Source organism: Pseudophryne corroboree, chromosome 2, assembly GCF_028390025.1.
Source record: "Pseudophryne corroboree isolate aPseCor3 chromosome 2, aPseCor3.hap2, whole genome shotgun sequence".
Lineage (NCBI taxonomy): Eukaryota > Metazoa > Chordata > Amphibia > Anura > Myobatrachidae > Pseudophryne > Pseudophryne corroboree.
Window position 1 is genome coordinate 690017066 of NC_086445.1, and position 23097 is coordinate 690040162.

The 23097-nt window shown below is 45.2% G+C and overlaps 2 protein-coding genes across 3 annotated transcripts in view; one reads left to right on the top strand and one right to left on the bottom strand.

Annotated features, from left to right (window-relative positions):
• GNAT2 (G protein subunit alpha transducin 2) overlaps window positions 1-10956 on the top strand; it is an 84680-nt gene extending 73724 nt beyond the window's left edge. For both annotated transcript variants that reach the window (XM_063955201.1, XM_063955200.1), the window contains exons 3-8: window positions 4586-4727; window positions 5710-5867; window positions 7399-7527; window positions 8818-8947; window positions 9900-10053; window positions 10159-10956. In XM_063955201.1, coding sequence (XP_063811271.1) covers window positions 4586-4727; window positions 5710-5867; window positions 7399-7527; window positions 8818-8947; window positions 9900-10053; window positions 10159-10349 — 904 coding nt within the window. In that variant the 3' untranslated portion in view covers window positions 10350-10956. The remainder of the gene's footprint in view (window positions 1-4585; window positions 4728-5709; window positions 5868-7398; window positions 7528-8817; window positions 8948-9899; window positions 10054-10158) is intronic.
• Window positions 10559-23097, bottom strand: part of GNAI3 (G protein subunit alpha i3) — a 140112-nt gene continuing 127573 nt past the window's right edge. The window contains exon 9 of the mRNA XM_063955198.1: window positions 10559-11999. The gene's annotated coding sequence lies outside the window, so the exon portion shown is untranslated. The remainder of the gene's footprint in view (window positions 12000-23097) is intronic.

The following is a 23097-nucleotide window of genomic DNA, read 5'->3' on the forward strand; positions in this document are numbered from 1 at the left end:
CTCAGAAGCTTCTTGTTGAGGCGTGACGCCATCATGTCTATTTGAGGAAGTCCCCAAAGACTTGTTATCTCTGCAAAAACTTCTTGATGAAGTCCCCACTCTCCTGGATGGAGCTCGTGTCTGCTGAGGAAGTCTGCTTCCCAGTTGTCCACTCCCGGAATGAAGACTACTGACAGAGCGCTTACGTGATTTTCCGCCCAGCGCAGAATCCGTGTATCTTCCGCCATTGCCACTCTGCTCTTTGTCCCGCCTTGGCGGTTTACATGAGCCACGGCTGTGACGTTGTCTGATTGAATCAGAACCGGTAGTTCGCAAAGAAGATTCTCCACTTGACGTAGGCCGTTGTATATGGCCCTTAATTCCAGTATGTTGATGTGCAGACAAGCCTCCTGGCTTGACCATGTTCCCTGAAAATTTCTTCCTTGTGTGACTGCTCCCCATCCTCGGAGGCTCGCGTCCGTGGTCACCAGAACCCAGTCTTGAATGCCGAACCTGCAACCCTCTAGAAGATGAGCACTCTGCAGCCACCACAGGAGAGACACCCTGGCCCTGGGGGACAGGCTTATTTTCTGATGAATTTGAAGATGGGACCCGGACCACTTGTCCAGAAGGTCCCACTGAAATGTCCTCGCATGAAACCTGCCGAAGGGGATGGCCTCGTAGGTTGCCACCATTTTTCCCAGTACTCGAGTGCATTGATGGACTGACACTCTTTTCGGTTTGTAACAGGTCTCTGACCATGTTCTGGAGTTCCTGGGCTTTTTCCAACGGGAGAAAAACCCTCTTTTGTTCCGTGTCCAGAATCATGCCTAAGAAAGATAGCCGAGTCGTTGGAACCAACTGCGACTTTGGTAGATTTAGAATCCAGCCATGGTGCTGCAGCACTCTCAGGGAGAGCGACACGCTTTTCAACAACTGATCTCTCGATCTCGCTTTTATCAGGAGATCGTCCAAGTACGGGATAATTGTGACTCCCTGCCTGTGCAGGAGCACCATCATTTCCCTTATTACCTTGGTGAAAATCCTCGGGGCCGTGGAAAGCCCAAACGGCAACGTCTGAAACTGGTAATGACAGTCCTGTACAGCGAATCTCAGGTACGCCTGATGAGGGGGATATATGGGGACATGAAGGTATGCATCCTTTATGTCTAGTGACACCATAAAATCCCCCCCCCCTTCCAGGCTGGAGATAACTGCCCGGAGCGATTCCATCTTGAATTTGAACTTTTTCAAGTACAGGTTTAGGGATTTTAAATTTAGAATGGGTCTGACCGAACCATCTGGTTTCGGGACCACAAATAGGGTTGAATAGTACCCCTTCCCCTGTTAAACTAGGGGAACCTCGACAACCACTTGTTGTTGACACAGTTTTTGGATTGCAGCTAAAACTATCTCCCCTTCTGGGGAAGAAGCTGGTAAAGCCGATTTGAAAAACCGGCGAGGAGGCACGTCTTCGAATTCCAGCTTGTAGCCTTGGGATACAATTTCCATTGCCCAAGGATCCACGTCTGACTGAACCCAGACATGGCCGAAGAGTCGAATACGTGCCCCCACCGGCGCGGACCCCCTCAGAGGAGCCCCAGCGTCATGCGGTGGATTTAGTAGAAGTCGGGGAGGACTTCTGCTCCTGGGAACTAGCTGTAGCAGGCATTCTTTTCCCTCTACCCTTACCTCTGGTGAGGAAGGAAGAGCCCCGACCTCTTCTAGACTTATGCGACCGAAAGGACTGCATCTGATATTGTGGTGTTTTCTTTTGCTGTGGGGGAACATAAGGTAAAAAAGTCGATCTACCCGCGGTAGCTGTGGAAACCAGGTCCGCGAGACCTTCCCCAAATAAAACCTCACCCTTGTAAGGCAAAACTTCCATATGCCTCTTTGAATCGGCATCACCCGTCCATTGGCGGTCCACAGGGCTCGCCTATCAGAAATCGCCATGGTGTTGGCTCTCGAACCCAGCAGCCCAACGTCTCTCTGAGAGTCTCTCATATATAAGACTGCGTCTCTAATGTGAGCTATGGTCAATAAAATGGTATCCCTATCTAGGGTATCAATGTCAGCTGACAAGGTATCCACCCAAGCTGCTACAGCGCTACAAACCCAAGCCGACGCTATTGCCGGTCTGAGCAAGGTCAGCAGGATCCTTGAGGGCTGCCGTGTCTGGGGATGGTAGCGCCACCTTTTTGGACAAGCGCGTTAAAGCCTTGTCCACCTTGGGTGAGGATTCCCACCGTAACCTGTCCTGTCGCGGGAAACGATACGCCATAAGAATTCTCTTGGGAATCTGCAGTTTCTTATCTGGAGTTTCCCAAGCTTTTTCAAATAACTCATTCAGCTCATGAGATGGGGAAAAGTTACCTCAGGTCTCTTTTCCTTAAACATGCATACCCTCGTGTCATGGACAGAGGGGTCATCTGTGATATGCAAAACATCTTTTATTGCAATAATCATATAATGAATACTTTTGGCCACCCTTGGGTGTAACCTCGCATCATCGTAGTCGACACTGGAGTCAGAATACGTGTCAGTATCAGTGTCTGCTACTTGGGACAGTGGACGTTTCTGAGACCCAGAAGGGCCCAGTGACAGTCAAAGCCATGGATTGACTCCCTGTTTTATACCTGGACTCTGCTTTGTCCAATCTCTTATGTAATAAAGACACATTTGCATTTAAAACATTCCACATATCCAACCAATCAGGTATCGGCGTTGCCGACGGAGACACCACAATCATCTGCTCCACCTCCTGCCTAGATGAGCCTTCCGCTTCAGACATGCCGACACACGCGTACAGACACACCCACACACTCAGAGATATATCTATATGGAGACAGTCCCCCAATAAGGCCCTTTGGAGAGACAGAGAGAGAGTATGCCTGCACACACCCAGCGACACCGGACACTGGAATAAAATCCCAGCTAGTACAGCGCTTTTATAGAAATATATATACAATTACACTCACTGCGCCAATTAATGTGCCCCCTCCCCTCTGTTTTGCCCTCTGTAACCATGTTCAGCAGGGGAGAGTCCGGGGAGCCAGCTTCTCTGCCGTGTGCTGTGGAGAAAATGGCGCTGGTTAGTGCTGGAGGATCAAGCCTCGGTCCCGCTCAAATTATTTATACTGGCGTTTTTTTTTTAATATACCGACTCCGCAGTATATAATCCAAATGCCAGTGTCCCTTGAGGTTTATATTGCTGCCCAGGGTGCCCCCCCCCCTGCGCCCTGCACCCTTACAGTGCCCGCTGTGTGTATGTGTGGGAGCAATGGCGCGCAGCGTTACCTCAGTGAAGATCTGATGTCTTCTGCCGCCTTTGAAGTCTTCTTTTCTTCTCAATACTCACCCGGCTTCTATCTTCTGGCTCTGTGAGGAGGACGGCGGCACGGCTCTGGGACGAACGGCAAGGGCGAGACCTGCGTTCCGACCCTCTGGAGCTAATGGTGTCCAGTAGCCTAAGAAGCAGAGCCTATCATTTAAGTAGGTCTGCTTCTCTCCCCTCAGTCCCACGATGCAGCGAGCCTGTTGCCAGCAGTGCTCCCTGAAAATAAAAAACCTAACAAAAAGTATTTTTCAGAGAAACTCAGTAGAGCTCCCCTGCAGTGCACCCAGTCTCCTCTGGGCACAGCATCTAACCGAGGTCTGGAGGAGAGGCATAGAGGGAGGAGCCAGTGCACACCCATTCTAAAGTCTTTAGAGTGCCCATGTCTCTTGCGGAGCCCGTCTATACCCCATGGTCCTTACGGAATCCCCAGCATCCTCTAGGACGTAAGAGAAAAAAAAAACACCTCATGTAGACCTTTTCATCTGTCGACCATTTTCATGTGTTGGCCATTAGTCCATGTTGACCAATAGTGGTCGACATAACGAGTGTCGACCATTCATACTGGAACCGCCCACGACACCCATAGAGTGGGACTAGAACCGGTGGCAAGCGCAGTAAGCCACCGAGCCCGCAGTGTTGTGTGCGCAGTGAGCCTGCCAGGTGCTTCGGTGTGTTCACACCCCCCTTGGAATTCTGTCTGTCGGGATCCAGGCCGCCGGTCAAGCAAACCCAACCCTTCTATTTATATGTACAACCTATCAATGGTTTATCGCAGTACCTGTACGGTTTTATCCTTTGCTAAAACCCATAAACTGATATATATTACATTTTGTCACTTGCCTACACGTAGTGCCGACGTTGTGGGCTGTACCTGTATTTATGAGAATGCACTAGGAACCTCAGTGGCATTATACACTGAGCATATGTAGGGATTATGTGTCCCAGTTTTTCTTGGGACAGTTACCTATGTATCCACAACAAATGTTTAAGGCTTATATCCACATAATTTAGACTGCAGACGCACCTTAGTAAACACAATAGGTGGCACTAAGTCACTTGATTTCTCCTTAATTTGAGAGTTAAAAACACAATACTAGGGGTATTTTTAGGGCCACATTTCAAGTAACATGGGTGTTTTGTTTTTCATTACAAATTATCAGATCCCTAAATATTTGGTATATCCTACAAAATGGCTGCCTCTATTGTGTGTATCCTGCATCACACTTTAATCCATACAGATTTCCTGTTTCTGTTTTATTATTCAAGGATTATACACCAAAATGGATACTCGGAGGAAGAATGCATTGAGTTTAAGTCCATCATCTATGGCAATGTGTTACAGTCAATCCTGTCCATTGTTCGTGCTATGACCACCCTTGGTATTGACTATGGCGACCCAAGCAAAGCGGTTAGTATGAAATAAATGAATCCACTAGTATTTACAACACATCATCATAAAAATGGATTTCATTTGGCACATTAAAATTCCTAATACACACTGTACTATAGAACAAGCCTAATTTAGGTGCCTAATACCAGAAAATGAAACATCTAATGGAAAGGTTTTCAACTCCAGTCCTCAAGTACCTTCAACAAGTAATGTTTTCAGGACTAACCCCTGATCTAATGTATTACAGCATCAATCATATCAATGGATAATTATTATTAAAGTTTCTTATATAGCGCAGCAAATTTTGTTGCGCTTTAATGCACAAGATGGAGCCCAGCCTTCTACCTAACGACATCTTAATCCTGCTTAGTGTTTGGACTTTGATGTTCAGTGGCTAACATCTCTGCAAAATAAAGTTCTGCACTATTTCTCAATATATAGTATATGAATATGGTGGTGCAATAGGTGTTTACAGTAACATTTTTTTAAAATTTCCATTAACTACATGGATAATGTGTTGCTAAAGACACCATATTAGACAGCTCTGTACAACTAATTAAGGGTGTGCAGACTGTGGCATATAAATATCAGGCTGTGCAGTGAAGATAGCCCTGCTCATCGAGGCTTACAAAGTGAAGCCAAAAGGAAACAGGAGATATGAGGTTTGGAATCAAGGACGGCAATTAAGCTACTAAGTTATCTGTGCTATGTTTCTACAAATATATAATGGGACCCTTCTACCATTTCTGTTTTAATCATATCCGGCCTTCATGCAGAGCATTACGTAGATGCTAAATGCATTTTTAAAAAGCCCTTGAACTACCAAATAATGTTTCACAAGGCCTGAATTTAGTACATAATTGTCTCATTATAAAGAATGTGACACACCCTGCTGGCTAAAAGTTAGAACTACATGTAATCACATTATTGCTACTGTAACGACAAGGTGCCAAAATATTTGACTGAACTTCCTATGCACACTTGTTATGTATTCTCACAGGATGATGGCCGCCTACTTTCCCACTTGGCAGACTCCATTGAGGAAGGCACAATGCCTCCAGAACTTGTGGATGTGATCAAGAGACTCTGGAAAGATGATGGGGTGCAGGCATCCTTTGACAGAGCAGCAGAATACCAACTCAATGACTCTGCTTCATAGTGAGTTATACTATATCTGACAGAAGAGGCAGGGTATACAAAGTGCATATACAGCTGTGATCCTTGCCATCCAAATCTAAAACGCTTCAAGCCCCCGGTATTCGGTCCCAAAATATTACAGATTGTTACAAGACTCACCTATTTAGTGTTCTTGATATCATTATACTGTATGGGTGGTTAAATGGGATGTAGTCAGGTGACTGTCAGTTGGGATCCCAGCAGTCAGCATACAGACGCCGGGTTCCCGGGCCACCAAGATGCTGGCAGGGGGCACAGGGCTATTCCCACTTGTGGGTGTCAATGACACCCATAGAGTGGGAATAGAACCTGTGGCGAGCGCAGCTAGAGCCACAGAGCATCCAAGGGACTTCGCTGCACTTGTCCCTCTGCCGGCCAGCATCAGTATGCTGACCACCGGGATCTCGATCGCCGGTCACCCGACCCCAAGCCTGTTAAACATATGATAAACACACCATGATACAAACTGGGAACACACTGGGCAATATAATAGGCAAGCGAATATACGATAAATCGCTAGTGGGTTAATGAATGTACACCCCCGTTATATCTGTGAACATTATTCTCAGACACATTGCGTCGGCTCAGCAGCACAGCAGATGCCCGGTGTATCTGCAGATATATCGGTGCATCTGGCTGTGTGTACAGGAGGTCCGCCGACTACCTGTACACTAGCTGCAGGGACTGACAAATTCAAATGCCTGCACAGCTGTGATGAGACGTCTGACATATCGACTTGCCGATCAGAAAGTGTATATGTTTACCTGAGTCGGCCACTCTGTTGGCAGATATATCTACCAGGTCTGTACCCAGCATTCTACACAATCTCATTCCTCACATGACATCCATCCTTAATCCTCAATAGGGCGTTCAGCATTTTAATGAATGTGAATATAAGTTACACATCTAGTAACTCCTCAGCATTCTCATTTATGCCATACAGCACGCTGGTGCACTGATTTTATCTAAAAGGTACACTGTCTATAATGTTGAAAAGACACTGTTTCATCAAGTCCAGGGGGAGGTGTTCAATGCAAGGTGCTGGCATTCCACCCACCAATATCACAGCTTTCTTCTTGCACCCTGAAGAGCTGCACTGGAAAATCTGCAATGTTGGGGTACCGTAATTATCGGCGGTGTGGCTACTCCCAAGGGGACGTTTCAATTCTCCAAGATGTGCCATCACATTTAGCTGCACATAGCACAGTAGAATAGTGAACAGTAACATCGTTTGACTGTGGACCACCACAAGGTGTGATTTACAATTAGTGATGTTACTAGCCACTAAATTCTGTTGCCCGACCATCAAATTAAATTTACTCCTCCCTCCATCCCCACCAATGTTATATTCTGACCAATTTCCATTAACACACCACTATAGCAGAATAACAATTTATATAGCTAAAAATCATTTTGACATTAAAGGTTTTCTGGAGGTTACTTGGCATTTTGTTACGAATCTGTTCTTTGCCTGCATACAGTGTTTCCAATACTGGTCTTCTAATCACAATAGTTATCTTAACGAGTTGGACAGGATCACAGCAACTGAATACATCCCAAACGAGCAAGACGTCCTTCGGTCCCGTGTGAAAACCACAGGAATCATAGAGTCACAGTTCTCTTTTAAAGATCTTCACTTCAGGTTTGTAGTTTTGGTGTGCTTTAATAACACACTACACAAAGATAAAGTGACATTCATCACAACGGAAGGATATAAACTAGTCAAAGTAATGTATGGCCCACAACAGAGCCACTGCAATGTCTGCAAACGGGAGTATAGAGTGAAAATAACCGTTAATGTCAGCAGGTGTGTCAACACTCACCTCTCACATCAATGGCACATGGTGCTCATCAGTGTTCACGTTGGTTATTCACAATGGTGTCACTTGTCCAGTCACGATACACCTTCACCACAGCAGCACACAAACTGCCCTGTTTCAGAAATACTGTCACCCATGGCCTGAAAGCAGATAATCGTCCCTTTTACCCATGACAGCAACGAGTGATGTGTGCAGACAGCCTATCGCACTTTATATATCCACCAATCCAGTGCATGACACGTGACGAACTTCATGGGCCATGCGCTGCCAATATCAAATGCAGGAGGTGGTCTTAATAACATGACTAGGCCGTGTATAATGTCAACAGTACACCAAGCGAACATGGATTCAGCAGTAACTCAATAAGGAAATTTAGATATAGACTTATGAAATCTGGAATTGACCAGAACATTGGCGGATGTTGGAATGTACACCTCCAAAAACAAAATCTGTAAAAAGGACATATGAATACCATATTTACACCTATATGCTGCACTGGATGCAGCTCAAGATGATAGCCCAGTAGGATATGTGCAAGGTTTAAATCAGCCATACGTCAGCTAGATTTACACCCAAGCAGATTAAAAAAAAAAAAATATTAAACTTGACGTGTTTATAAAGATTTGTTTTGATAGCAAAAGATAAAAAATTGCCTATAATATAGCAAATACAATATCCCTTTAAGTGTAGTAGTGAAAGTAGCAATGTCATAATTCTAAATACAGCCGCAAAGTCAGATTACAGGCATGATCATTGCAGAGAGCACTGTCATTTTCAGATGTCAGTCCACAATCAGAAGAGACTAGTAAATGCTGGCAACTGTCCTCATAATCATTGAGTATTTACCCCAGATCTCCAACACCCATAAGTACTGTAATCCGGATACTGACGAGCTCATCTGTATTTTCTGTGGGCAGACAAAGTACAAACTGGCATTACGCGCTAAGCAAGCGAGCGTACATCTGCATAAGGCCCAGCATGTGCTACGTAGATATCATTAAATATTGTCTTGGCAAATCAATCAGATTTTACAGCAGGACATGTTCAAATGAATAGTGGCCCACATTTCCAACTATAATATTGTGTGTTATATGGCTTCAAAACTTTTACAGGATGTTTGACGTGGGAGGACAGAGGTCAGAGCGTAAGAAATGGATTCACTGTTTTGAAGGGGTGACCTGTATCATATTCTGTGGAGCGCTAAGTGCATATGACATGGTTCTGGTGGAAGACGAAGAAGTGGTATGTGAGGATTGTGATGTAGAAGACTAAACAAATATTTCTTGTTATATACACATACACACAAAATGAAAAAAAAAACTAATTTTCTAAGGCAAGTTTCTCCATTACAAGGGGGATTACAGATAGCTTTACAGAGCACTGTTTGTATCCCAAACAGGTTGGTTTTTTCTTTATTAAATCAGACTGTAGTGTCTTTCGTTAAGTTAGAGTCACATAGAGCTTTTTAAACCAGGTTCATGGCCCAAATTCTCACCTTCTTCAACCTTGTTTCATACTTGTCTCCATACGTAACAGTGTGTCTGCACTAAGGATGGGTACATACAATGTGATATATTGTTCGTACGCTAAGTGCATCTGTCCCTGAGTACAGATCATATGTCTGTCACATGCATATCAGGTCAGCCCTGCAGCTATATTGGCACATCTGCCTGTGTGTATTGCCGGCCGCAGAAGACATGAATATGATGTCACAAGTGGGCGTGCATATTAAAATGGCTCTGCTGCCTGACATATCAGTAAGCTGATTGGTGCGTATGCACAAGATCGTTTGGACAGAAACATTACCAATCTTTAGGTGAATCTGTCGGCTAAGTGCGTACCCAGCCTTAACTACAGCACTCAGGCATTTGCTTACATTGTCTTCTGTAGGTAGACCAAAGCTGAATGCAGACTGGTTGACAAAGTTTAGTGCAAATTTGCACCCAAATTCAATAAAAGCTTTATTACTTTATGAGCTACAGTATAAGTACATATTCTGCAGTACTACGTCAAAAATTATTAATTTCTAAATAGTGGATAATACGGTAATCACATATGAACCCAAAAATAAAAATACACACTCCTTTGTATAGAAGTGCTACTAGTCATAATATAAAAAAATGACAATGTAAGAATCATGAAAAATGTCTTTAGAAAAAGAAAAGTAAGAGGCGGAATATACTGTTCATTTCAGAACCGGATGCACGAATCTCTCCATCTCTTCAACAGCATTTGCAATCATAAGTTCTTTGCAGCAACATCAATAGTCCTTTTCCTGAACAAAAAAGATCTTTTTGAAGAGAAAATCAAGAAAGTTCATCTAAGTATCTGTTTCCCAGACTATGATGGTGAGTGTGATATTTGCACCTCTATAGTTTCTGTATATTTTGGGCTTTTCACAAAAATTTGTTTAAAAAAAAAAACCCCTCATGTTTTCATGTACTATTCAACAGGCCCCAACACATTTGAAGATGCAGGAAATTATATCAAGTTGCAGTTTCTTGATTTAAATATGAGAAAAGAGTCCAAGGAGATTTATGGTCACATGACTTGTGCCACAGACACAAAGAATGTCAAGTTTGTGTTCGATGCGGTGACAGATATCATCATCAAGGAGACACTGAAAGATTGTGGACTTTTTTGAATTTCACTATAATATATATATATATATATATATATATATATATATATATATATATATATATATGTGTGTATTTTTTTTTTTTAACAATTACTCCCAAATACTTGCAGAAAAATGCTCCTTTTCTAACCTAGGATCCTAACCCCAAAGGTCTGGCACATTAGGGGTGCAAAGAATGCTGAACAGATAAAGAAAACGTCATTCCAAGGTGGTATATTTTGTATAAGCATTTATATATTAAACAACTTGTAGCTGAGCGTGTGTTTGGACAAAACAGTTAGTAGACAGTATTACCTTCAATAATCCCACAAAATGGCTACATTTATTCTGTACATATCATTACTTCCTGCAAGATGAAAAGAAGAACTTGTAATGAAGCGCTAGGATCACAAGCAGCATCTCTGTGGGGAAGTACATTAGGCACTATGGCATTTTCCTGCTCTCCGTGCATCATGGGCACACACAACCTAAACTGAAATTGGATTACTGTATGTGCAGAAAAGTAACAGTGATGCCTAGCACAAAGGCAGACAGAACACAAGGAACTGGTAGTGCCTCAGTGTACAAAAGTACTGTAGGAGAGTGGATATAAATAAAAACAAATACAATATGCATGTCTCACCATTTTAATACTGTATACAAATAAAATAAAATGTTGTGGAGTGCAGAGAAATGAAAAGTTTGTGTGCATGTAACGCAAAATAGAAACAGCAGTAAAAAAGAAAAGAAAAAAAAAAAAAAGTGTCAAACTTTGCATATACCTGACACAGTTTGGTCTATAACAAAGAAATGTTAAAGGCAGTAGAAAGTTTTAAAAAAAAAACAAGAAACCTGTGACCCCAGTATTTGGCAGCAGATGTAGAAAGGCAATTACTAGTGCAGGAGGTGGGATTACATATCACAGGTCCCAACTGGAATGGTAGATGGATGAGAGGAGCAGGAGCAGCAGAATTGGCACCAAATAGTGACAAGGACACAGACCAGGGAGAGAATAGTTGAAAGTAAAAAGTAGGATTTTTGACTAGGCATACAGTGGTTTATGTTGTAGTTTAACTAAAGGATTATGGTGAAGTCTGATAGAGGAATCACTGAAACTAGTCACTAGGTGAAAGACACTTCGAGTGCTGGGAGTGGTTCAGTATAAAATACAATGGCACAATAAGGGAAGGATTAACCAATCATGGTGAGACCAAGAAAAGGCCATATTGACTTCTATCTGCAATGAAGATATAACTTCTCAAGGCAAAGATGCATCTCTCACAGTAACAGCTTTCTGCAGCACTAGGAATGGCAAATGTCACATGGTCAAAATGGCTGTGGCACACATTAAAAACAAATGACATACACCTATAAAAAAACAAGTTGTGCCATAACACTGCTGTTTCTTCATATTCGCTAATCAGAAGACAAGGAGAGACAGTCCTGGCAGGGACAGAACGGATCAGTAACAGTCCAGTTGTTCCAATGGATAGAATAGTTGAAATATTGAGATAGTGGTAACATCACAAAAAGGGAGGGCCGCTCACAGGTCTCGGCCAACAGCTGCATATGCAAGATGAGAAGGTAGAGAACAGGAATGGCTTGTGCATAGAACGAGGTCCCTGCCTCCAGGTAGCAGGGGCCCGCAGTCAGCTATTAGTCCCACTGCAGCACCTGCAGGATAAACACAATAGAAAAATGACATTAGCTTAATGCAGTGTTTTGTTTCATCAGTAAGTCCGCATTTCGAGTTATGTTGTATTATATGGAACTATTCATACATCTATATTACACACACAAATCAGTCAATAATTGAATATAGAAAAAAACAACACTGATCCAGGCGCTAATTAATCAATCATAATACTTAATTTTTAATTTGCAATATACTATAAGCTGCAACCTCCGTCCAGCTGTACCTGTGTTCGTACAGCAAAAAAATTGATTATGAGGTGGAGAGCTCTCTTGTTCTCCCTCCTCTTTAACCAAAGAACTGCACAAGAAAAGGAAATGACTGATTGCGCTGTCTCCCCAGGTGCGTATATGAATAAAGACACGTTTAAAATCACCTCTCTGGTTTTTATTTTGGTGCAAAAATTATATATCTCACACAACAATATATTAAAAAACTCAATATGCATGCATATTCATTAAGAGCTCATTCTAAAACTGTAACACTATTTCTCTGTTTAAGCATCCAGTGCTCGGACCTGTTGCTAAGAACAATTGTTTGTTCCACTAATATAATGTGAATAAAACGTAGCTTGTATTTCTACGGCAATAAGTGGTGTTTTTCCAAATATGATGGAACTCCGTCCTCTACATATAGACACAGTTCTTGTTCATATACTGGGCATAGTCCATAGACTGTCAGTTTAATGACTGGTATAAGCCGCTTACCGCCGTATCCGTGAACATAGACGTGCTGGGGAGATCCTCGCTGTGCACAGCGGCAGTGTTTACTCTCCCTTTCTCCGTCTGTCCTCCGTGGTGGTAGCGGTACTAGATGGTCTCTATCCCTCGGCGTGTTGGGGCCGCTTGTATGTGGACGCTTGCAGAGCAGACTCTCAACCTGGCTGGCCGCGTCTCCTCTGATTGCGGTTCAGCTTAGGCGGCAGGTGTATGAGGTCTCGCTAGTTGTCCTTAGCTCCCAGTCCGGCAGGGTAGATCCAAAATTAGGGTGTCACTCAGCAGCGTGAACAGCAACTCACTAACGCGTTTCGCACACAGGTGCTTTTTCAAAGAGTCACAAGCGGCCCCAACACGCCGAGGGATAGAGACCATCTAGTACCGCTACCACCACAGAGGACAGACGGAGAAAGGGAGAGTAAACACTGCCGCTGTGCACAGCGAGGATCTCCACCGCGCGTCTATGTTCACAGATACGTCGGTAAGCGGCTTATACCAGTCATCAAACTGACAGTCTATGGACTATGCCCAGTATATGAACAAGAACTGTGTCTATATGTAGAGGACTGAGTTCCATCATATTTGGAAAAACACCACTTATTGCCGTAGAAATACAAGCTACGTTTTATTCACATTATATTAGTGGAACAAACAATTGTTCTTAACAACAGGTCCGAGCACTGGATGCTTAAACAGAGAAATAGTGTTACAGTTTTAGAATGAGCTCTTAATGAATATGCATGCATATTGAGTTTTTTAATATATTGTTGTGTGAGATATATAATTTTTGCACCAAAATAAAAACCAGAGAGGTGATTTTAAACGTGTCTTTATTCATATACGCACCTGGGGAGACAGCGCAATCAGTCATTTCCTTTTCTTGAATAATTGAATATAATAAGTACAAGCAAACTTAGCAAAGAATAATAAACCCTGATCCAATCAACTGTTTTCAAAGGTCATGTCTTTTATTATAGGAAACTTGTGTACAATTAGCAATTCAAAATAAATATACGTGTTAGTAAGCGGTCCCTCATTTCCATACAAGGAAATGAGGGACAGATGAATATAAAAAGATTTCAAAGAAGCAATATTCCCCTGACCACTGTCAAGTTTATCTTTTCTCCAAATATGGTGGTAATGTTTCGATGTTACTCATTTCCTGGCCTGAATAAGTGTGGGAATGACTTCCTTTGGAATACCCTTTCAGGCTAGGATCCGGCGCTCAACAGCCGTGCCGTCAAACGTAGCCGCGGTAAGTCTTGATACATGCACAGCTGCAGCAGGTCCTCGCGAAGAGGATCTTTTATGAGCAACTCCTGAAGATCTGGGTACCAAGCCCTCCTTGGCCAGTCTGGGGCATTGAAGATTGCTCGAACCCTTGTTCTTCTTATGATCCTGAAAAGTGGAGGGAAGACATACACTGACCGGAATACCCACTGGGTCACTAGCGCATCCACTGCTATTGCTGGAGGGTCTCTCGACCTGGAACAATATTTCTGTAGCTTCTTGTTGCGACGAGATGCCATCACATCTACTTGAGGAACTCCCCAAAGACTTGTCACCTCTGCGAAGACTTCTTGGTGGAGGCCCCACTCTCCTGGATGGAGATCGTGTCTGCTGAGGAAGTCTGCTTCCCAGTTGTCAACTCCCGGAATGAAAATTGCCGACAGAGCCGTTACATGTCTTTCTGCCCAGAGGAGGATCTTAGTCACCTCTGCCATCGCCGCTCTGCTTTTCGTTCCGCCCTGCCTGTTTATGTACGCGACTGCTGTTACATTGTCCGACTGGATCTGCACGGGATGATCTTGAAGAAGATGTACCGCTTGTTGAAGGCCGTTGTAAATGGCTCTCAATTCCAGCACATTTATGTGAAGGCAGGTTTCCTGACTTGACCATTTTCCTTGGAAGCTTTCCCCCTGAGTGACAGCTCCAGCCTCGGAGACTTGCATCCGTGGTTTCAAGTGCCGCCCTGATGATTGATGTACGCCACCGTGGTGGCGTTGTCAGACTGTGCTTGAACAAGTCTGTTCTGTATCAGATGCTGGGCCATTGTCAACGCATTGAACACTGCCCGCAGTTCCAGAATGTTTATCGGGAGTAGAGACCGACCCTGGAGAGAGTGTTGTTCCAACACCGCGCCCCAACCTCTCAGATTGGTATCCGTCGTCAGCAAGACCCAGTTGGATATCCAGAAGGGACGGCCCCTGCTCAAATCATTGGTCCTGAAGCCACAAGCTCAGTGACAGGCAGACCTCCAGAGATAGGGAGATCATGTGAGATCTGATCCGGTGAGGCAGGCCGTCCCCCTTGGACAGAATCAACTTCTGCAGAGGGCGAGAGTGGAATTGAGCATACTCCACTATGTCGAAAGCCGACATCATGAGACCTAGCACTTGCATTGCCGAATGAATCGACACTTGCGGACGGGACAGAAAGCATTGGATCTTGTCCTGAAGCTTCAAGACTTTCTCCTGAGACAGGAACAACCGCTGGTTGTGGGTGTCCAATAACGCTCCCAGGTGTACCATGCTCCGAGCCGGAACCAGGGAGGATTTCTTCCAGTTGATCAGCCATCCGTGGGCTTTCATGCACTGGATTGACGCAGGAGATGTTCCGGGGAACTCGCCAGGATCAACAAATCGTCTAGGTACGGTAGTATCCTGATCCCTTGACGACGTAGCGTGGCCGTCATGACCGCCATCACCTTGGTGAAGACTCGCGGAGCCGTAGTCAACCCAAAAGGCAACGCCCGAAATTGGTAACGAAGGTTGCCCACTGCAAACCGCAGGTACTGCTGATGAGATACCGCAATAGGAATATGTAGGTAGGCATCCTGTATGTCCAGGGAGACCATATAGTCCCCAGGCTCCAAGGCCAGAACAATAGAGCACAGCGTTTCCATACGGAACTTGGAAAGTCGCACATGCTTGTTCGAGGACTTCAGATTGAAAATGGTCTGCGAGGACCCGTTCGGTTTTGGGACTAGAAACAGCGGTGAATAGAACCCCTCGCCCCTCTGAGTCAGAGGCACCTGTACCACCACTCCTGTGGACAGGAGAAAACGTACCACAGAGTGCAACGTGATTGCTTTTGCCGGATTCAGAGGCACATCTGTTAGGCAAAATCGATGAGGGGGGCGATTCTTGGAAGGGTATCGCGTAACCTCGAGCGACGACTTCCCTCACCCAGGTATCCGAAGTGGTCTTCAACCATTCCTGGGTAAACCCTAGAAGTCGGCCTCCCACCCTGGGATTCCCCCAGAGGGAGGCCCGCCCCGTCATGTGGCCGGCTTATCAGCTTTTGAAGCTGGCTGACGGGCGGCCCAAGCACGCTTTGGTCTGGGCTTGGCAGGCCTGGAAGTATGGGTTTGCTTCGGGTACGCCTGACCTTTTGCTTTACCTGGAGTACAAAAGGGCAGAGGGAAAGTACTTTTAGCCTTCTGCGCGGAAGGAGCCGTACTAGGCAGGCAGGCAGGCTGTTTTAGCCGTAGCCAGGTCAGCCACAATCCTATTAAGGTCTTCTCCAAAGAGAATGTCTCCCTTGAAAGGAACTACCTCCAGGGTTTTTCTGGAATCCAAATCCACCGACCAGGATCTCAACCAAAGAATACGTCTGGCCAAAACGGACATGGTAGCAGCTTTGGCCGCGAGCACCCAGGCATCGGAGGCCGTCTTTTTAAGGTACAGAGAATCCGTGACAATATATGAGAGACATTGTTGAGCATGCTCAGAAGCATCCGAAGGCAGTTCCGCCTCGAGTTCCTGAGCCCACGCCTCAACAGCTTCAGCAGCCCAAGTCGCTGCAATAGTTAGCCTTTGAACAGCCCCAGACAGGGTATAGATCGCTTTCAAACAGCCCTCCACCCAGCGATCCATTGGTTCCTTCAAAGAGGTGACAGTAGTTACCGGTAGGGCAGAGGAAACAACCATACGCGCCACATGAGAATCTACAGGCGGAGGGGTTTCCCAATTTTTACACACCTCCGCAGAGAGAGGATAGCGAGCCAACAGTCTCTTATTCGGTGTAAACTTTGTACCCGGATTTTCCCAGGATTCCTGACGTCTGTTAGTCAGATGTTTAGAGTAGGGTAGAACCTGCTTAACCACCTTCTTCCGCTTAAACCTATCAGGATTCTTGGAGACAGTTTCAGGCTCAAAATCATCAGCCACCTGAAGAATGAGCCGTATCGCCTCAATCAAATCCGAGACATCCACGGACGATTTCCCCTCCCCATCTGAAACATCAGCGTCAGTGTACGAGGGGTCAGTATTAGCACCGTCCTCCTCAGAGGACGCGGATCGGGAGGAGGTAATGGCCCTTTTAGAAGACGACTTAGTCTTATGCGGGCGAGAGTGACCCTTAGATTTGGAAATGGATCTGTTCAAATGCTGTAACTGAGTGGAAAGCTGATCCGCCCATGGCAGGTTCACAGCGGGGACCATAATCTGTGAAAGCGGCACAGGTGGTCCCACAGGGGGCGTTAATTTAGTTACAAGCGTGTTTAACAATGTGGAAAATGTAGCCCAAGGTGGATCTTGAGTTGCCCCGAGTGCTACCGACCCACTGGGGGGCAGGGAAGCCCCTGAACCTGAACTCTCAGCTGCTAAATTATCCTCCATGCCGTCATTGGGCTCGCTACCACGCAGTGGGAGAAGCCCCAACGTCGATGCCACGTGAAGCAGACATAACAATGCGCACAGTAATGGGCAACCCGGTACAAAAAGATATTTATAATTTTGTAGCAGCGCTATACCTAATAAGAACTCTGAGAAACAGCCGAAGCTGGCACAGACCGAGGGTTCAATAGGAATAGAACATATGGTGACTATAATTCACAAGAAAAAATACTCCAGTAGTATATCTTGTAAAACAAACCTATATTATCAGAAAAAAAAACTGAAACACTTGGACCCCACAGGTATAGTAATATAGGAATAGCATGCTGAGTGAAATACCCTGCAATAATGCAACCACACAGCAGCTACATGCACACACACGTATATAGTCACACACGTACCATGCAGAAATTATGTACCATAAACTGCACTGGAGTAGCAATACAAAGTAATACTGAGTATGGCTATATGTGATGATAATAATAGATATAACAAACGCAGTAGGCACTGGATGTTTATCACAGGGTGTTTGTACCATACAACCCTGACAGTATGCACTCTTAACTAGTGAATTGGATATGGTCAGCGCACTCAGATGTGAGGATGTGTGTGAAGATTTGAAGGCTGAGAGGAGGGGGGAGGAATATTGATTTAGTCAATGACTGTGTGTGAAATGATTAAAGAAATGAGGACTATGTTTGTACTGATTTGAGATCTGATATTTATTTGTGGGTAAAAAAGTCTCTATCAGGTGTGTCATGCAGACCACCCTTTCTACAGTATACCCTCCTAAACGGTATACCCTGATCTGATTGATGGGTGAATGTCAGGTGTTCCTGTTAGGGCACCTTTACCATAGGTGTATATGACCTATGTATTTAGTATGAGTATAATAGTTTATCAGTGTTCGTGGGGTATGAGACTGTTGCGGCATCCCGCTAGTCTGACCCTTTTATTGCTGATGTCTATGTGCACCACTATGAGGAAAACAGGTTACGGGCTTGGTTCTTTTACTTACCGCCGGGGGTGCGTTCAGCGCGCCTGTGCTGGCTCAGCTTCCGTGCCTGTATCCTCCAGTGCTGTTGACTACCCAGTCCGTGGTGTCCCGAACACCGCGCGGTGCAGCAGCCGCTGCACTCGCCTGCTTAGGGTCCTGTTGGTCACTTCCTGCTAGCCGCGTCACGTGGTGCGGGATCTCTCGGGCAGTCCTCGTTCCCCAGCCGGGGGAGAGAGCTGTAAAGTGTGGTAAATAATGTGTTGCAGTGTCCAAAGGCATTATTGCTGAAACGCGTTGGACACTGCAACACACTGCAACACAATTATTTACCACACTTTACAGATCTCAAATCAGTACAGACATAGTCTTCATTTCTTTAATCATTTCACACACAGTCATTGACTAAATCAATATTACTCCCCCCCTCCCCTCTCCTAACAGCCTTCAAATCTTCACACACATCCTCACATCTGAGTGCGCTGACCATATCCAATTCATAATTCAGTAGGAGGTTGGACACCTCCAGGTCAAGCAGCACCAATTCCCTACATTTCTCTCCCCCACCAGTGAGCGCAGTCTCCCATTTTTTCTTTTGCACTCTTAACTAGCACAGTCGTAGTGACAGGTAGAATACTTAATTGTCCTGTAGGAAGTACAGCACTGGCAGTCAGGCGGTTCAACAGAGGAGGATTTGCCCCAGCAATCCTAGAAACAGTTCCGTTCAATCAGCGATGGCCACTGGTCAGGAGTGAGGGAGAGATATGCAACTCCTGGGCGGGAACATTGTAAAAATGGCGCGCAGGGGGGAGGGGCCTCAGGTCCGGCCTGCTCCCCCAGCTGGCATCCCCACCGGGAATGCGGGCAGTATAATAAAAGCAGGGGGGGGGGGTACAACGCCCCCCCTGACCTGAGCCCATATATAATCATCCTGGTGGCTAGTGAAGCAAGCAGCCCAGTAATCTGTGTCCACGCCAGCGCGCGCACGGCTCGCCTCCTACGCAGGATCGCGGTGCAAAGTGAGGCACAGAAGCCCCTTGCCTCCCCCTTGTCAGCAGCCCCGCGATCAGGGAGACGGCGGCGTGTGTGTGACTCACTGGAGGACAGAGGAAGAAGCCGGCGCCTCCGCTGTAGTGACCCGGCAACCGCGGCGCGGGAGTATACAGCGCCGCTGGGGGTGATGGAGCTGCAGCAGAAACGTCGATCAGACACAGCCTGCTGCAGCCCTTTGAATAGTCCTCTTCTGTCTGTAAGTTTAAAGCTAAGAATAGGCTGCCTGAAGCAGCCCCCTGTTAAGTGACCTGCTACTGCAGGCACCAACTACAAACTGAGCTCACTGGCATGGAGGCGGGGTTATAGAGGCAGCGGCGCTGTGCATCTTGGGAACAGTCAAAGCTTTGAGCCTGTTGGTGCCTCGGATCAAGATCCTACTCTACACCCCAATGTTATTCCTTGTGGAGCCCAGTGTACCCCACAGCAGAAAACAGTGAGTAAGTGACAATTTGAGATGCTTGCAGGCGCAATGTGCTGTTCCGGAACTGTACATTGCGTCCTTTGTGCACAGCTGAATTAGCTTTTGTGCCTCCCATCCACCATAACCTAAATGAAGGTAGGTTTGGTGGATGTCAGGAAAATGATTCCCATCTGAAAGCTGCCACCTGTAAACTTTAGTAAAGGTGGAATAATGGTTTAGCTGTGTTGGAACACAGTACACATGTATGTAACGTCTATATGTTTTTTTGCTATCTTTATGCAAATAAAGAATGCTTTTTCAATCAAAAATGGTTTTGCTTTTGGGCTAGGCCTCCTAGTGAAGAGAAATAACGCTAACCTTAAGCCCAAGACAGAGTTTGCAAAACAAAAATAAAAGACTACACTAAAACTACACTGCACTGCAGAGGGTCTCATTTAAAATAGAGATTTAGAAGTGAGAAGATGCAATATGCTGCGCAACTCTGGATTTCAGTGTCAAAGCAAAGCTGCCCAGGATTGGTGCTGTGTGCTACATGCAAATTTGCTCCTTTTTATACTTTGCTCCATCATACAATGCTCTGCGGGAACAAATTGGGAGAGTAACATTTTGTATTTGGTGTCATTGTCATGCTAACAGACTAAAGTGAGGTCCATAAAAAATAAAAAGGTTTGCAGAGTATGGTGTAGTAGAAGATAACTGGCCTGCACAAAGCCCTGCATCAAAAACCTTTGGGATGACGACTGGGAGCCAGGCTTCTCACCCAATACCAGTGCCCATTCTCACACATGCTCTTGTGGCTGACTTATGGCAGTTACCCACAGCTATGTTTCAATATCTAAAGGAAAACACTCTAAGAGGAGTGGAGGCTGTTACTACAATAATGCCATAAAAACTCTGGTTACATCATCATTGTTTATAGGAGAAATGGAATAAAAATAATCGTTATGGTAGACTTACCGTTGATAACTCTATTTCTCCTAAGTCCACAGGATAACATTGGGATAAGAGGTAGCAACAACGGATTGGCACCAAACGATCAAAGCTTTCGGCTTCCCAGAATGCAATGGGCCCATCCCCATATCACCACTTCCTGGCTCAGGCAATTCAGTTGTTTTCCAAAGCTCTAGGCAGGAGCATCATAGAGAACCCTAATCAAGCGAGTAGAACACACATGCACACCCTTACGTACAAGAAGGAAGAGGTTAGTAAGTGAAAGGATCCTTAAATCAGGTGCGTCAGGGTGGGATCCCCGTGGACCCAGGAGAAATAGAGTTATCAACGGTAAGTCTACCATAACGATTATTTCTCCTGCAGGGTCCACAGGTTAATCACAGGATAACATTGGGATGTCCCAAAGCAATTTAGTGGTGGGGACGCTCCTGATTGGACAGGAGAATCCTTCGCCCAAATTCAGCGTCCTGAGAAGCACAGGTATCAAAGGCATAATGTCTAATGAATGTGTTAATGGAAGACCATGTGGCTGCCTTACATATCTGTTCTGCTGAAGCACCACGTTGTGCTGCCCATGACGGACCTACCTTACGAGTAGAGTGAGCAGAGACATTAGCCGGAACAAGGAGATTAGCTTGAGAATATGCTTCTGAAATAGTCATTCAAAGCCACCTCGCAAGCATCTGCTTGTCAGCAGGCCATCCTCTCTTGTGTCTGTTTTCTGATGGCACTGGTACGATCCACGTAGATCCTTAAAGCATGGACTACGTCCAACGATGCATCTCCCGCAGAAAGGTCCAGCCCTTGGAAGGCCAGGACCACAATTTTTTCGTTAAGGTGGAATGTAGACACCACCTTAGGAAGATACCCAGATTTGGTTCTGAGAACAGCTCTATCTGGATTTAAAAAACAAACAAACTCTGGGATCATTTAGGGGAGAACATAATGCTCTACTCAGAGAGAGTGGACGTTGATGTTGATGTGGGCATGGATCCGGGCTCACACCGTTTGTCTTCAATACTTGAAATAGCCTCTATTGTGACTCTACCATGTATATTGGTCCTTATATTGGTTCACATTGCTGCTTTATTTTTTATTACTTGATAGACAAATGTTTCCGCTATACCTTTTACTGATTGTATACTTTGGTGTACTTTATTGTGAATTTTTTGTTATGCTTCAACTGAAATAAAAAAAGGAATAAAAAAAAAAAAAAAAACAGAAAAGGAGGAGGGCGACATAACAATGCCCCTAAATCTGAAACTCTTCTAGCTGAAGCAATAGCCAGTAGAAAGAACTTTAGCTGTCAACCATTTAAAATCCACTTGTTTTAGTGGTTCAAATGAGCCAACTTTAAGGGCCTTTAGGACTAAATTTAAGTCCCAAGGCACTGTAGGAGAATGTGCAGCATTCCCTGGAGGTTAGCAATTTTCTTTTGGAACCATACAGTCAATGCTGACACTTGCACTCTCAAGGAAGCCAACCTTAGACCTTTGTCCATTCCTAACTGAAGGAATGCTAGGACTCTGGAAACTCTGAAAGACCTAGGATCAAATTTCCATTCACTGCACCATATAGGCTTGAATATAGGCTTGCCATATTCGGTGATAAATGTGAGCTGAGGAAAGTTTCCTTGCTCTGAGCATTGTTTGAATTACCTGTTGTGAGAATCCTCTTGCTTTCAGGATGGGAGTCTCATGAGCTACGCCGTCAAAGACAGTCGATCCAGGTGCCTGTGACAGGACCCTGAGACAGTAGATATGGACGTTGAGGGAGTAGGAATGGAGCATCCATCAACAACCTCTGCAGATCTGTGTACCAATGTCTTCTGGGCCAAGCCGGTGCTATTAGTATCACGGCGCTCCTTCCTTGTTTGGCCTTTCGCATCACCCTGAGTAACAGGGTGATTGGTGGAAACACATAGGCCAGACAAAAGTCCCATCTCACTGGCAGGGCATTCAAAAAGATCGCTTTGGGATTCTTTGTTCTTGACCCGTATGCGGGAACTTTGTTGCTCTGACGGGACGCCATGAGCTCTATCTCCAGTAACCCCCACTTGTCTACCAGAATTTGGAAGACCCAGGGTGTAAAGCCCATTCGTTTGCATGAATGGCGTGTCGACTGAGAAAATCCACTTCCTAGTTTAGGACTCCCGGAATGAAAACTGCAAACAAGGCTGGATGATGAAATTCTGCCCACTTTAACGTGTGACTTACCTCCTTCATTGCGATTTGGCTGCGAGATCCTCCCTGATGGTTGAGGTACGCTACTGCCCTTGCAGTGTCCGAGCAGATTTGGACTGGTTTCCCCTGAAGGATGTCTTTT